General features: G+C 49.6%; 1 protein-coding gene across 1 annotated transcript in view; it reads right to left on the reverse strand.

Moving 5' to 3' along the window:
- Positions 1 to 14,187, reverse strand: part of MAMLD1 (mastermind like domain containing 1) — a 77,186-nt gene extending 62,999 nt beyond the window's left edge. The window contains exon 1 of the mRNA XM_084293904.1: positions 14,014 to 14,187. Coding sequence (XP_084150030.1) covers positions 14,014 to 14,067 — 54 coding nt within the window. The 5' untranslated portion in view covers positions 14,068 to 14,187. The remainder of the gene's footprint in view (positions 1 to 14,013) is intronic.
- Between the last annotated feature and the right edge of the window lie 1,616 nt (positions 14,188 to 15,803).

Consider the following 15,803-nt stretch of genomic DNA (forward strand, 5'->3'; position numbering starts at 1 on the left):
CAAAGTTTAAATAAACGGATTACCATAGAATTGATTTGCTACATCAATTTGGTCAGCTTTTGCTGATACATCATTCCTCCCTCAGAGGAGGAGAGGCGCCGTTTCGAAACAACTAATTAAACATTTTGAACCGTGGCCTCGCAAGGAGAGCGGGGCGGCACCGCTCTGCTCGCCCGCTTCCCTTCCCTCACCGCCGCCTAAAAATCGTTACTCCACGTGGAATGGGGATGGGATTTATGGCCAAAGCTAGACCAAACAAAGCAGCTTCTGCAGCAGCCACCTCAAAGCAGGCTCTAGTTTTGGACGAGGACAATCTCCCTCTTCTTTCATGAGGAGCCAGAGGGACGAGGGGCGGCCGCCCTGCCGCGTGCTTCCCCAGGCCTGGCCGTCCAGCACAGCCAGCCTGCTGGCAGGGCTGCAGGCCGCCCCGTTTCTCTTTCAAAAGGTCAGATGCACGCTCAGATAAGAACTTTCTCAGATGTTGAGCTTTGTCCACTGAGTCATCTTGATAGGAAGCTCTTGAAACCAAGATCTATGTGTGGGCCTTCACCCAGTGCTCTGCCCGGCTGCAGTCTGGGCTGGCGCAGCGCTGCTGCTGACCCAGGCCCTGGCCCAGCACGGAGCTCTGTGAGGGGCCCTACTCAAGTCAAAAGCAAAAAAAGATCATTTTTCCATATTAATCACTTCACACATGCTTAAAATTCAGTACTATTATTCAATCACATTCTACTCCATCTCCAAAGGAACATCTCCAGAAGCCATCCAGAAATCTCACCACATACTTAGGCCTCCAACAGCCCGGCTGGACCAGTGGTTAAACCGAGCCATTAGATCAGCCTGAGGACGATCTACGGATGCTTGGTGACCCAACCATCACTCCGTGGTGACACCTGGGCGGATGACACACGGCATTTCCAGGGGAGGAGAGCGGCACATCACTCGCCAGGCACCAGCTGAGCGCCACAGGTGCAGCTGCAGCAGCTGCTGAGTTGCCTCACCACATTCTTATGATTGTCTTACTCCAAGGTCTGTCCTACTGCTTCTTCTCAGAAAGAAGAGACAGGAGTCTGGAGACACAGATAGAAACCAGAAATTACAGTTTCCGCACTCGCCTTCTTTGTAACCATGAGCAAGCAACTTTAATCTCCCTGCCTCAGTTTCCCTGCCTACTAAAGTAAAAGACAGACAGTAAAACTTACTTCACCCAGCGCATACATCTTTTGTGGAGATGAAATGCTTGTTCTGTGTGAAGTACTCGGGAGATGAAAGGCATCAGGCATACATTAATCTTAGTCACCACACCTACCAAGAGGATCTCCAGTACGCAGATTGGGATTTGTGTTTAAAGAGTCTTTCTTTGTGCAATTCAGGAAGTGTATGTTCCTGGAGAAGTTTAGCTAAATTAAAGCTAATCAAGAATTCCCATATTAATCAGCCTTCTAGTCTTTGGGAGATCAGAAGAAGGGTGCTGCTCCCATTTCAAAAGACAGCACAGGGCCACAGAACGAGTTACATCAAGCTGGCTGAAGCCCATTTGCAGCACGGCCATGGAGGAAGCTATAGGAGCTCATCCCCAGGCATTCATCTCCAAGCACGCACCCTGGTAAATCAGCTCCTATTTGGTAATGAAATGCAGAGTGACTCATTTTTCCTACGTGTGAGAAGAGAACCAAAGAATCTTTTACTTTCCTGTCTGCCTTTATAAACACTGAACTGCATCTCTTTCCTTTGGAGAAGCTATAAAAGAGAACATGACTCTCTCCAGGTTGGCAGAACCCAGAGCCAGGTTAAGACCCGAAATTTCTGTCAAAAAAGGATGTTTGGGAAGTTGGCTTGCCAGCAGCAGGCTCCACCTCCAGCACCCGGACGCGGCGAGGCACGATGATCCTGCACTCATGCTGCGGTCGCGCAGACGTCCCCGCGAGCTGGCCTGGGGACAGCTCACCACACTGCTCCGGGCACTGTGGCTGCTCCATGTGGGCCGAGCGCCAGGCTGTTTACTCAACGTCTGAAGCAAGTTCTGCAGCTCAGACTTAGCCCAGCACCCGTGGCTGTCCTATGGCAGCAACCAGGTGGGCTGTAAGAAAGCACCAACCGTTGAATTTGCACTGCAAGGGCAGCAGTGCAGGCACACCTCAATGTGTGGCCCAGTGCTGGCCCCGGCTCACCGAAAGGCAGGCAGTGCTTCGGCCAGGCCAGCTGGGCTGCCCGGGCACTCAGCAGGCCCAAAGAAAAGTCCTTTGGACCAAATCAGCTGAGGTGACACAGAGCCACGATCACTGGCTTCCCCCCACACCTCTGTGCTGCTGCTGAGGCCGATCTCTCTAGCAGAGCGATGTGAACAAAGGTACAAAAGCAGAAGTGCAAGAAAAAAAAGAGTCACCAACTTGAAAGAACAAGAATACAAGAGATTAAAGAAAACCGGCACCCGTAAAGTCAGTGCTGAGGAAGCACTGAGTGAGCTGGCAGACAAAACATTTTCTGCTTAAGTGGAAGCCACAGGAGATGCCGATCTGGCAGACATGCCCATGAGGAACCGTCTCCCTCCACCTCCATCCTTTCTCCCCACATCGCTCTGCCCCTGATACCTGCCCAGCTTCCCCAGCCCATGGCTTCATCCTTCCTTTGGTCCCAGCCCGACCCAGGCCACCGTGCCCCTACCATGGCCTCCTCGTATCCTGGAGCTCTCCACTAGGCCGGGAGGTCCCTGCCTCTCCATCGGTGGCTCTGGCAGCCCCAGCCCGTGCAGCCGGGCCAGCCTGCGCTGCAGAGCTGGTCCACCTCCGCGTGGGGAGCCGGCGGTATGCATAAACAAGCAGCTATGCTGCAGACACGGAGCTAGGCTCCGAAAGGAAATGACCACTGGATGTTATTGCACAACCTTTCTTAATAATGAACGTGCATTTCTTGAAAATGCATGCCACCTAATCCCCTTGGCATTGCAAACACGCCCAACAGGAGGGTAATTGGAGTTAATCAAGCCATGCGCTCCACGCGAAGTGTAACAGTTTGCCTCCCTGCATTTCGGGGAGCAGAGGGCAAAGCACATGATGCTGCTGTTCCTGCAGCCCTGGCATGAAGACCCCAACCTGCCACCACTCTGGGCACAACAGCCAGCGAAAGGATGGCTTCTGTGGTTGCAAAGTGGGTGACCATTTTAAATCATGAACTAGCTGACATGCACTTACCAATACAGATCCTCCAAAAGAAGGACTGGCAGGCGGCCACAATCGGTCATTTACTGGTTGCTCACCATTGCTGCTACTCTTAGGATAAAACTAAAGCCATCGGCTTGCATAAGACTTTCAATAATTAGCTCATGCCTTATCTTCACAAGTAACAACATCCAAAATCAGTTCCACGCATGCGGCTAGCTGAGAGTTTCTTACACAGCACCACTTGACACTGCTGCTGTAGCTCACAACATTTCTTTGCATGCTGTCTTACAAAAGACTCCAGATTGTATGTGGCCAGGCATGCGAGCATCAGCAACCATTCAGAGCGGCTAACTTGGAGTTCAGACTCTGTCTGCGGACAGTCACTCAAATGCTCTCTTATCTGGGTGGATTTTCGGGGGTAGGGTGAAAGGCGAGAAGAGCTGTCAAGAGGAAAAATAGCATTTGTGGAAGATGTGTAGAGCCAAAAGGATTTTAAAGAAAGGACAACCACAACTGCCCAAGTCAAACTTTTCCAGATGTACTGGAATAACTGGGAAGCACAGGGAAGCAATGAATAGTTCAGCCTGCTACATCCAAGATATTCAAGATCTATAACCAACAGAAGACACATACTTCTCTCAAAACACAGAGCACACCCCACAGCACCCAGTTACTGGTGGAGTGCACGGGGAACATCCTCACACCCACTGACTGGTCCAATGCCATGGCCAGCCCCAAGCATTTCTGGAAGTAGCATTTCTGCAGCAGCACCGTGTAGAAACGCTTCATGTTTATTAACTTGTTTGGTTTCAATTGTTGGATCGGTTCCCCATTCCCAAGGCACTCAGATTTATTCTTTTAGCTTAACACTACAACGTAATCAAATCACTGCATTAAGCTGACAGACTCTGGGAGCCCTGAAGGAGAGGGGAGAAAGGCATCAGGAGAAGCATCTACATTTTTTCTTACATCCTTCACACTTGCCCTGAACTTCAGATTCTACCCATCTACATCTCTGGAATTCAAGAATATTGAACTTTAACTGACACGAGAAGTTATTTGAAGATGCACAACTTTCACTTGAAATTAAGGCTGATCTACCTTCTGGGATCAGGGACCAAGATTCACTTCTCATAAAGACTGAAGAGCCCGAACGCGCTCTCTTTCTGCTTCAAGTCAAACACAAGTGTTGCTGCAACCACAAAAACATCCTTCTGACGCTACGTAGAGTTCAAACTAACCAATCCATAAATAAGATGAGGAGATGGAGATGGAGGATTCAAACATGACTTTGTGCCCTTCCATTTAATGTGTAGAATAGGTAAGTACAGGAAGACAATGGAGATGACTCAAAGAGTCAAGATTAATATGAAAATTGAGAAAAGGGGCACTCTTTTGGTTGGATTTCAACTCTTGACTCTTCAGTATGATTTATTTCCAGCTTTACACACTGAAATACTAGCAAATATTTAGCACACAACCCTTGATGTGGAAGACAAAAGAAAATTTTGGACTTAGACAAACTCCAATGTCCTTGTCTAATGTTACCCAATGCAAAATTAGAAAGAAATTAGTGCTTGCATAGTGCTGTGTGTTTAAAAATAATTTGAATGAGCCACTGCTTAAAGTATGGGAAGGGTCCTCTGTTATTATAAACCAAACATATTTCATTTTAGACTACGCTCAAACTGACAGGATAAAGCTTAAAAAAAAATCTATTTGGGGAATTTCTTTATCAGAGAAACAACAGGAAAACAAGCTTCACGGAGCCTGTGATCAAATAAGCTTACAGGACTTAAAACAGCAACAATGTCAGGCATTTCAGTGTAGTAGCATCAAAACTAGATATTTACTACTTGGTAGTGAGTAACCCTTTGAAAAGGGAGGAACAAAAATTCCTTTTTAATGAGTCACCATTTGGCAGTCAGAGATCAAAACCTTTTGCCTGTATTTCTGACTGCAGCATTGTATATACTTGGGGTTTTCTCAGTCTGTGTGACTTTATTTAAATCAACAGAGTTAATTAAGAAAATAAGTAAGTTAAAAGAACAGGAAAAGTGAAGTCCGTCAAAGTGTATGACAATCAGCACGATCTACTGGGTTGCCGAAATACCAGATGAATTCACAAATTATTTCCACATATAAACTTAGAATTGTGAAGATCCTAGTAAAATTTAAAGCAACTTGTCAAAGCAAAATGAAATTATACTCAGTATCCATTCTGATAACCACATCAAACACGTTGTGTAATTGTACTTAAACTAATGCAACTGTATGGGGAAAAAGCTTCTAGAGCCAGAGTGGAACTGTGTATGACTGAAGTCTTCATAAAATATGCATTTGTTTAACTCTGCCCAAAACTTAACCTATGAAGGGCTGGGACTGAAAATGAAACATTAAAATAACTACTTGGATGTTGTCTCTGACTCTTCAGTACTATTTTTATTTCCAGCTTTATGCATTGAAATATTAGAAAATGTTTAGCACATGACCCTTGATGTGGAAGACAAACAGAAATTTTTGGATTTAGACAAACTCCAATGTCCTTGTCTAATGTTACCCAATACAATATGTCATTTTTGTTTTTTTTTTCCCTCTTTCTTCTTAGGTGAAATTCTGAAGTTTCAGCAAAAAGGAAGATACTATGCCACAAAGCCAGAAAACAAAACAAAACAAACACTTGTTTTGGCATTATAGCCAAAATCAAGAATAAAACTATCATTCATACTGGAGGGTGGGGTGGGGGTGTCAGAGTAAGATATACTTTATTTTCAAGATACTTTCCAACTATGTGAAAAGTCCCTAAAGAAAGACCTTAGCTAGTTACAGGCACTTATGCTTAACTAAATATTTCACTCATTTTACTGATATTTCCCTCACCTTCTCAGTAAGCATCCTTAAGGTAAAGCGCCATGATCCCCACTGTACAATGGACAAGTAAGAACCTGAGAACTCTTTACTGAAAAAATTGCCTCCACCTCCAGAGACCTGTGGGGCTGTAGGCATTCAGACCCTCTGATAAAAAGTCTGACAGTTTTGAAATGAGAGAAGGCATTATTTGGGCTTGGCTTTTACTTTAGAAAATCTCCAAAATTATATTTGAAAATTCACATCCCCTAAAAGTTAGAACAGGGACCTACAACTGGCTCCACACCGCTATCCAACAGCCACTCCATGGAGCTGCTGATCAGCAGAAGAGTCTCCATATCTTGCTGTCACTTCACCGAACCATCCAGGCCCTTACATCAGTTGATCTCAATTTCTGTTCAATTTCCTTGTTGATTAGAAGTTATTAGAGTAAATAATTACAGTAATTGGTTACAGTTTGGGAATTCAGAGAATTGAAGAAGGAATTTGGAGGAATAACCTGATCTACTACGGTAGAGAGAATCAATCATCCATCGCGTTCCATTAGTCTTTTTGGCAACCTCGTGTCACTGTTGTCACAAGCCTGGATAATGACGCCACATTAATTCTCCTTTTGAGAAAGGGACTACAAGATTTGACTCTGTAACCATGTCCTACCCGACCTTGGGGAATCTTTGGGGAAAGTTTCCCATCAAACGCAGTTACAGCTTTTACTGAAGGAGAATTACCAAGCTGAGCTCATGCTCTATAACTTGAATGCATGACACAAAAATATACAACCCGTCTTCTGTTTCCACTAAATATAAATCACCAGCACACAACCAGCAATTCTGCACACCCAACCCTATGTAAGAACTAACGTTTTTAAAGCCATTTCTACAAGTCTGCTCAGAGGCGATGGACCTGAGGCAGAATGAAGAGGCAGCTGCTGGATCCAGCCCATGTAACAACAACAGCTCTTCTAACAAAATTGACCTACACTGAATATAAGCTGCATTTCCCAACCCAAACCTTCCTGATTCAAATGAAAAAATAATAACTAAAAGCAAAACAAAACAAAACAGCAACCTACTTTATTGTAAATATTACAGAACACAGAACTTGAAAAGATTAAATTTATTATATGTTTCATAACATATCCAGACTCCTTCCCTTCCTTCCAGACTATACACTCCTCTCGGTGCAATGTGCAATACTGTATTTCTGATGTCAGCGTGAGCAGACAGAAGAGGACATATGGCCTTTTGTACTGTTCCCAAGATGCCGCATGTTAAGAAAGAAAAAAAAAAAAGTCATTATCCAGGCTGGAAGAAACCCAGGCCATCTTAAATGTTTGTTTATTGCAGTTTGGAAGACCTTTTTAGAAAATACAACAAACTACTCTTGGACACCTAATCCTAACCCAAAATGGTGGCTGGGAACCAAGCCACGATTTGGGGGAGACTTTTGTTGACATGATCATTTGAACATTTCTCTGTAACTAGGTATCACTTCTATTCCTGTGGCTAAGACTAACAAGTTAACAGCACTATTTACACCAGTACTGTTGTATCATTAGAAACAACAAGATTATGTACTTTAATTCTAATGCCAGCACAATTATTTTAACACCAAGTGTGTCAGATCTGACTCTATACCCCCTAAATTAATTTCAGAGTAGTGGCTAAATAAAATGACATACTTCTTTGTGCTTTTGTTATAACACGCTCATGTGCAGCAAACTGTGAAGAAAACGTAGTAATTAGAGGTTAAATTAATCCCTGACAGACAGGCAGCTTAGGAAAGCTGGGCCCTCTTCAGCAAACAGAGCAGAAAGCTTGCCAGTCCTCCCCAGCGCTGCACAAAGCGCACAGGGGATTGGGAAGCGCACCCTGGGGCAGCAAAGGGGAGTGCTGGAAGTCAGAGCAAGTCTTCGAGCAGCCAACGCCGCCACGCAAATGGTGCGCTGAGTGAGGTGCAGGGCTCGAAGCAGTCGCTGCTTCAGACACTCCAACTGCCTGATCAGGATCGGCCACTTGAAATTAAAGGCAGGCTTTCTGCACAGCAGAACAGGCTTCTAACCGCCAGGTAATCCACCTCTGGATGTTAATAAAAGTGAACAATGGCATTATATTTCACAACATAACTAGAAAGTTACCTTGCTGCCTGTGATTTTAATGCAGGCAATGGATTTCACTGCCCACAACACAGCACATGCGCCGTGGTGTTCTCAAGACACTAACCAGGCACATCCTGGGTAATTGTTACTCCCAAACCTGCCAGGACTTCTCAGGTGCTTAATTCTAGAGAAAAAGTGCATTCCACAGAATTAAAAAAGAAAAACAAAACAAAACTAAACTAAAGAGGCTCTTTGCCCAGGCTCTTTGCCCATGCAAGTGCGGCCTGTGGTCCGACAGGGAGCACTGAGGAGCCCTGGCCCTGGCCCTGGTGAGCTCCAGAGCCCCCAGTGGCCCCCACCTGGGCTGGAAAATGGGGCAGGCACCGCGGTCACAGGCACAGGGAAACTCAGTGGGAGAAAAAAAGAATAAAGAAAACAGCCTGTAATACAACCGAAGTAAAAGCCAAACGTGTGGGGCTGGCAGAGGCTGCAGATCGGTGTGGGAGTGCATGAGCAGCGCTGGTATTTCTGTACTACCCAGATCATCAATTATTAACAAATTAGGACATGCCTGATGGGGTGCTTATGTAACACTTCTTTATCAATAAAGCTGCCAAGTCCCTTGCAGGGGAAAGCGAAGTGGATTTCAACAAATCATAACGTGACGCCTGCCCTCAGCCAGGGCCCGTTGCTGCTCCTCATTTCCCCCTCACAGCACGGCCACCAGTCCCCAAAGAGCAATTTTGGTCGGCCTGGCGCCCCTGCGGCCTCCTGGAGCAGGGGCCCTTGGATCCCCTCAGTGCCTGCTGGTGCCTTATTGTACTGAGGTGGCAGTGTCGGCGGCAGGGAGCCATCCCAAACCCCGCATCCCCCTGCCTCTCCCTGGCCTGAGCCCCAGCAGAGGCCTGTGGGTGTGCTGCTGGGCACAGCTCCTGTTCCCTATCACTCAGTCTGTCTGGCAATGCAGGGAGGAAGGCACGGGCAGATTTCTTCCCCTTCACCCCTTGGGCACAGCCATTCCCCCACAGGAACAAAGGAGCAGCCAAAATGCAGCCTGCCACAACACCGTCCTTCACCCCGCTCCCTTTCTATTTCACTTCTCCAAACGGGGTCAGGGGCACGGAACAATCCCCGGCCCTATTCAAGGGCCTGATCCTTGAGCCCTCAATGCTAGGATCAAATGCGTGCCTTGCTGCCCTCAGAGGAGTGAGGAGCACCACGGTCACTATCCCACCACAGGGCCTGGCACATCCTGGCGCAGCCCAGATGCTCACCAAAGCGTCTCCTGGGCAGCTTCCGTGACTCCACACGTGCACAGGAAAGGCAAAAGGGAAGTGTTATCCATGAGGAGGCTTCCCAAGAGGAATTCAGACTCTTTGTAGCTTGTTTGCATGTGCTAGCTCTCCCCTCTCTGATGGCATCACTGCCTCGTAGTGCACCTGGTGACTCGGAAAGAGCTGCAACCCCAGAGCCCTGCTCACCCACCACCCGGCGATATTCCTGGCCTTCGAACAGCACTAACAGTCCGGGCCACAGCAAACTGCAGGGAAAAACAGCCAGCAAAAGAGAAGGGCATAAAGTGAAACCTTTAACTGACAAAGACGTCTGTTTTCTGTGCAAAATGCTAGCAATAACAGTAACGATCAGGGGAAGGAGACCATGATACGAGCACAGACTGTTTTGCAAAGTTTCCCTTGAGCTTCTGGCAGCCCTGAAATGGGTTACAGAAAGTCAGAACTGTATTATTGATCACTGCCTGTTCTGCTGGGTTGTTTTTTTTTAATAAAACAATATTGTGCTTTTGCTATTTTCACTTAGATAAAAAACAATGTTCCAAGATCTTCCAATATCCCATACAACCAGAAACAACACTAATGAGGGCAGTACTAAGCGCCTAAATGGTTTCTCGACATATTTTTAAGCAATTGCCTGTAGGAGTGAACCCCTTTTACGGGTGAAGCAAAACAAAACTTACTACGCGTGCACAAGAGCATCGCACACATTTGGCATTTTATAGCAGCGCTCTGAAGTTCCCCTTCAAATTTACTGGCAAGGAAGGAAGTCCTGCACAATTTTAGCACCCACCATCTGAAAAAAATGAGAGCAGTCCCAACTGTTCTCTGAGATGTATAAAAGAACAGTTGAAAAACTTACAGTTGACTGGTGCTACCTAGGTTACCCGTCAATGGCATTGAAACTGGTATATTATTAAGAGAGGTGTATGATGGGAATTGGTTTATTGTGCTGATCCATAGTAACCAACTCCTGTTCGTCCATCATTTATCTCTCTCACCAGCGACATATGGGTTTGTCTATTCACACTCTCAGCATTCTCTCTGCTCCAACAAACAGTCAGCCTTTTCTGCTGGGATAAGGAGATTTTTTAGTTACATCCATTATGTGCGTATCAACATTTATGGCAGGAAGATAATTGCCAGAGAGCTCAGGGGGATAAAAGCTCCCTCTTTATAACACAAACCCCCTTAAAAAATCAATATTGATATAAAACAGTCCAACGCAAAGCCTTGGTGTGTCTTCTTCCTCCAGTTTGAAATACTTTTTTCCCCTTTTTTAAAATAGCAAGTCAAACTGGAACGTCAGGTAGAAAGCCTTTGTACCAACTTACACCACTGCTCTTCCCACAGAGGGAAAAATAGCAGTGTACAGTGTTAATTGTTCCTCAAAGAAGTGAGTGGCAAACGTGTCAGATGTAAAGAGGGCTCCTTGGAGAGGCGCCAGCATCGCTTAAACTGATTTAGCTATCTTTATTTGGAGACCATACCGATTACTAATGAATCGTAACTTATAGTCACCTTCTCCTAAATGTGGAAAAACGCTGACAACTCAGAAACAGCCAGCACAAGGGAACAATGAAAACCTGGGGATCCTGCCTTTCCTCCTACTTAAAAAGCTCAGCCAACCTTCGAGTATTCCACCCCCCGGTTTGGCTAAGTCCATTTGTCACAGCTTCTGCAAGATTTACTTTGCCTTCCCACGGCTACGCACTCATAAAAGTTATTTTAAGGCAACTTTCATCAGAGTAGCAAGTAAGATAGAACATTTATTGATTAAATGACTGGGAACCAGTGAGTTGCACTGTACTTAACCTACGGGACGGCTCTGGGACTTTACTTACTCTTGTCCTTGTGTTACCTTCTGCCTCCCTAACTTTTGTTCTGCTGAGGAAGGCAGCTCGGGCTGATGCCTGTCCTGCAGCTGCATGGGGCAGGTCGCTGGGCATTTCAGGGCAGGTCGGTGGGCCATCCCGATGCCTGGCATCCTGAACTCTTTCAGTACATCTTCCCGTACCATCAGAAAGCATCTAGCACAGTAGCTCCCTACTCCCACATAAAAACTCCAAGTGCTACCACATTATGAGTAACAAGATCAGTAAAAAAAAATATAAAAATAAAAAACGGCACACTATAATTTATAAAACACTTCTACCTGGGTAACAGGGAGCCATACAAAAGACCAAAGAACATATATAACTGCCTCTGTAACCACTAATCTCCCCCCGATCCTTTAACAACTGTGTTAGCTTTAAAAAAAATCCAGGAGACTTTGCAGGTTCAACCTACATAGTTACAAGGGACTACAAGTGAAGCCCTGTCAATATTTGCTTTTCTGATTCTGAAGCGTTAGTTGAAAGGATTAAAAATAGAGACAAAAAACCTCGAGTTAAAAAAAAAAAAAAAAAACACTCTGAAAATAAAATCCTAAATTAAATTCGAGCTGCTCACTGCTGCCCGTTGAGCAGCCCCTCACTCACTGGAGAGGAGCTGCTAGCTGCATGTACCTGCCTTACAATGCACACTATTTGTTTTTTATCCCTGAGCAACAGACTATTTCCTGGTTCAGTTTAAAAACTCAGTGACGTTCCAATTTCAGCCCACACATGTGTGTCACTGTCAACGTCAGTGGCAGGAAAACATTAGAAGTCACCCCTTGCTAATGCTTTCCTAACATGGAATTTCCTCCTATCTCGCTCCCGCAGCCCACTCCTCCCTTCGGCTGAGAGCATCTTTCCCAAATTGCCTTTTTTTTTTTTTTTTTTTCACTCTCTTTCCCCCCTTCCAACCATATGGCAGCGAGAGCGAGCTGCAAATGGGCAGTGCCGGCAGCGCCTGGCTGCTTTTTTGGGTGCTCGCGTGGAACTTCCCCGAGCTGCGCCTGCAGCCGTCGCTGCGCGGCCGCGCTCACGCAGCCCCCCCCCCGGCTCTCCGCGACCCCCCCACGACCACCCCGACCCCGGGGCCGCCCCCCCGACCCCAGCCCCGACCCCCCCAGCCCCGGGGCCGCCCCCTGCCTCCCCGCACGGCCACCGGCAGCGCTGCAAGGGGGCGGCCGGGTCCCGCCGGCCGGGGGGGGGGTGCCGAGCGGAGCTGCGGGGAGGGGGGGGGCAGCCAGCAGCTGCTGGGGCCGGCAGGTTCAAGGCCGTTCGCGGCTCCCTGCCTGCCTCCCTCCCGGAGGCACCATATGCTGCTGCTCGCACACCGGCAGCTTGATTTCCCCATCACCGGGGGGGGGAACACACCGGGGGGGGGGGGGGGGGGAAACACGCAGGGATTAGGGGGCTGAGCGGGGGAGCACCGGCGTTATATAACGGGGGGGGAGACACACACACAGAGCTCGCTTCGCCGCCCCCCCGAGCCGCAGGGACTCGAGGGGGGGAGCCCGGCGCCGCCCCCTCCCCGCCGTGCCGCCCCCCTCGGGCACAGAGGGGAGGGGAAGGGAAGGGAAGGGAAGGGAAGGGAAGGGAAGGGAAGGGAAGGGAAGGGAAGGGAAGGGGGAGGACGGGCCGCCCGCTCGCTTCCGACGGGGCGAGGCGCGGCGCTCACGGGGCTGCGGCGCCCCCGCGGCCGCTCCGCAGCGCCGGGGCTGCGGGGAACAAAAGCGGCCCTTTAATTTAGATGTGGCCCGCGGGAGGGAAAGGGGGGGGTCCCGAAGGGATGCAAAGCCCCCCCTGTTCTTCCCCCAAGCGGCCGCTGGCCCCGCTGACAGCCCCCCCGCCGTGCCCGAACAAAGCCGCCGGGCACCCCGGGGGGAGCGCCTGGGGGTCCCCGGCGGAGACGGGGCCGGGGGGGGGGGGGACAGGGACAGGGACGGCCGGGGCCGTGCGGTGCCAGGAGGAGCCGAGCGCCGCGGTTGTGGCCGGCAATTGCTCCGAAGCCCGGCGTTAATCGCGGGGGGCAGAGCCCCAAACAGTGAGTCAGCACCGGGGCTGGTGGGAACCGCGCACCGGCTGGGGGGAGAGGTGGTCGCGGCAGCTCCCGCACTTCGGGGCCGTCCCCGTCCCTGTTCCCGTCCCTATCCCCGTCCCCGGGCGCGGAGGCAGCGCTGCCGCCCCGCACTCTTCCCCGGACCCAGCGGCGGCTCCTCCCGGCGCCTTTTGTTCAACACCCTGCCCAGGGAACGTGCGCTGCCGGCTCCCCAAATCCCCAGGCACCTCGCTGCCAACAGCGGCACCGGGACTTCTGGAACACAAAAAACCCCAACGCGGGGCGGCAGCGGCCCCCTCGCCCTCCCATGGCACCTTCCCGGCGCTCGCAGCCAAGTTTGCAGGCGATGCCCGGCGGCGGGGCATCAGCCGGGGGGGCACCGGGAGCTGGCAGCGCTGCGCACCCCGCCGCTGCCCGGCCCCACGGCGCCCCCTTCCCTCCCTTTCCCTTCCTTTCCTCTCCCTTCCCTCCCCTGGCCCCGGTGCACGGTCCCCCTCTCCAGGGACACGGTGCCCCGCCGGCCCCGGCAGGAAGCCGGCAGCAATCCTTAGGGCGAGTTTGGGGGGGTCTCGGGGGGGGCTTCTCCGAGGAAGGCGCCCCCCGAAAACTTCCCCGGGCCAAGTCCCCGCAAGCAACTCGTGCCGCGCCGCTCTGCGCTGCTGCTCACCGGCATGTGGGGCTCCATGCGTGGTGCTTCTACCCGCTGGGAAACCAGCAGCATCTTGGAGTGGGGCTCAGCCGGCTTTTAGATCCACTTTGGCTGTAGGGAGCAAAACCCAGCGCCGCGGAGGACTCGGAGGCTGTTTGCTCCTTTTAGGTTCCAGACAAGTTCATCCTGGCGTTGCAGTTTGCTAATGATTCACTGTCTGTCTCAATCTGCTCACTACATTTCCATCAACCCACAGCTTCCTCACTTAGAAGGTGGAGTTTGTGGGGTTTAAGTTACTGATAGGCATATCTAAGTGCTGTGTCACTCAAAGAGGAGGAGACACACACGCTCCCGCACACACTCTCACACACACCAGCCGCTCCGGGCTTAAAGGGGAAGCAGCGCTTTCTTCTCAGAAACTGCCGACCTCAGAGGTCCAAGGATTTTTGATTTTTTGTTATTTTTTCCTTCCACGCACGGAGGCGCAGCCCGGCTGGCCCGCGGCCGGGCGGTGAGCACGGGGCGCTGTGCAGTGCGCTGGGAGCCTGGCTCCACAGCTTCGGCTTCGCTCAGCGCAGGAGCCTCACGAAAACACTCCTGGATTTTGTTCTCTTCCCAAATCAAAGGGTACAAACCACGGAAAAGACAGCCCTGGGCACGAAGAACAACGGTTTGAGTTCTTCCTAAAAAGGGGCATTTCCCACCTCCTGACTACACCATGGCCAACGCTCTTAGCGCTCATAAAAGGGTTAAACTCACCTCGCACAGGTGAACCCAGGTTAGCGAGAAGGAAGCAGCAGAGCTGTTTCGTTTTCCTCCTTTGTGCTAGGCACATCTCTCTCCAAAGACAGACACAAACCCAAGCTGAGAGCCTCCATAAATCCACACACTTCCCATACAGCCTAAACGCGCTTGTTTCAAGTCTCCCTCAGACCATCCCCAAAAACCAAGAACCTTGGGCTGCACGTAAAGGACCAGGACAGGCAAGCTGCAGGCAGTTAGGAGAGCACACTGAGTCCCCAAAGAATTGCTGGTAGGATTTCCTTTCATTAACTGCCACCCTGGTCCTGCTGTCCGGAGATGCTGGACGCCCTGTCCCGGTGCTCTGCCTCAGTGGACGAGAGGTGGGAGACACAGCACCACTGCTCATGAAGCATCTGGTTTCTCATCAGGCATGAAACGGTGATGTTGGTAAATTATGCTCTATAAAATTAAAAAGTTATTTAGAAAAACCCAGTTATTATGCCCAAATACATACTCATAAAGTCAGAATCTGGCTTCACTTTCCCGAATGATTTCCATTCAGCTATGATCCTCGACTTGCATTAAACTTATAGCCCAAGCCCATCTTCGCACATTTCATAGCAAGCCCGAGGTAACAATATCAGCAGCATCAGCTCAGCAACAGAGAACATTTGGTTTTACCTCTGCTCAGAGCCCAGCTTTCCAGGCTGCTGCAGCAACGGGCCCTCTTCCCAGGGCAGCATTAGTGTCACGTCAGTTTGGATTCCTTGGCAGTTTCTTAGTTTGCTTTTCTGCTGATTCTGCCTTCTATATCATTCAAAATGACTTGAATGTATTTTTATATTGAGAAGGAAAAAAAAAAAAGCAAGCACAAAAGTAAAAACTCTGTGGGTGTGAGCACCCTGAACTCTACAGACTCCAGGGGCCAGAGCTCAGAAGGGATCTTGGTGCCCAAGGGGTGGCGTACCGACAGCGGATGTTTGGGTTTGATGGGCTGCCCAACGCAAATCCACAACCCTAGATGAGGTGCCAGGGATCAAACCCAGCATTAGGGCATCAGCACG

This window comes from Netta rufina (genome assembly GCF_964035555.1).
Source record: "Netta rufina genome assembly, chromosome: 12".
Taxonomy (NCBI): Eukaryota; Metazoa; Chordata; class Aves; order Anseriformes; family Anatidae; genus Netta; species Netta rufina.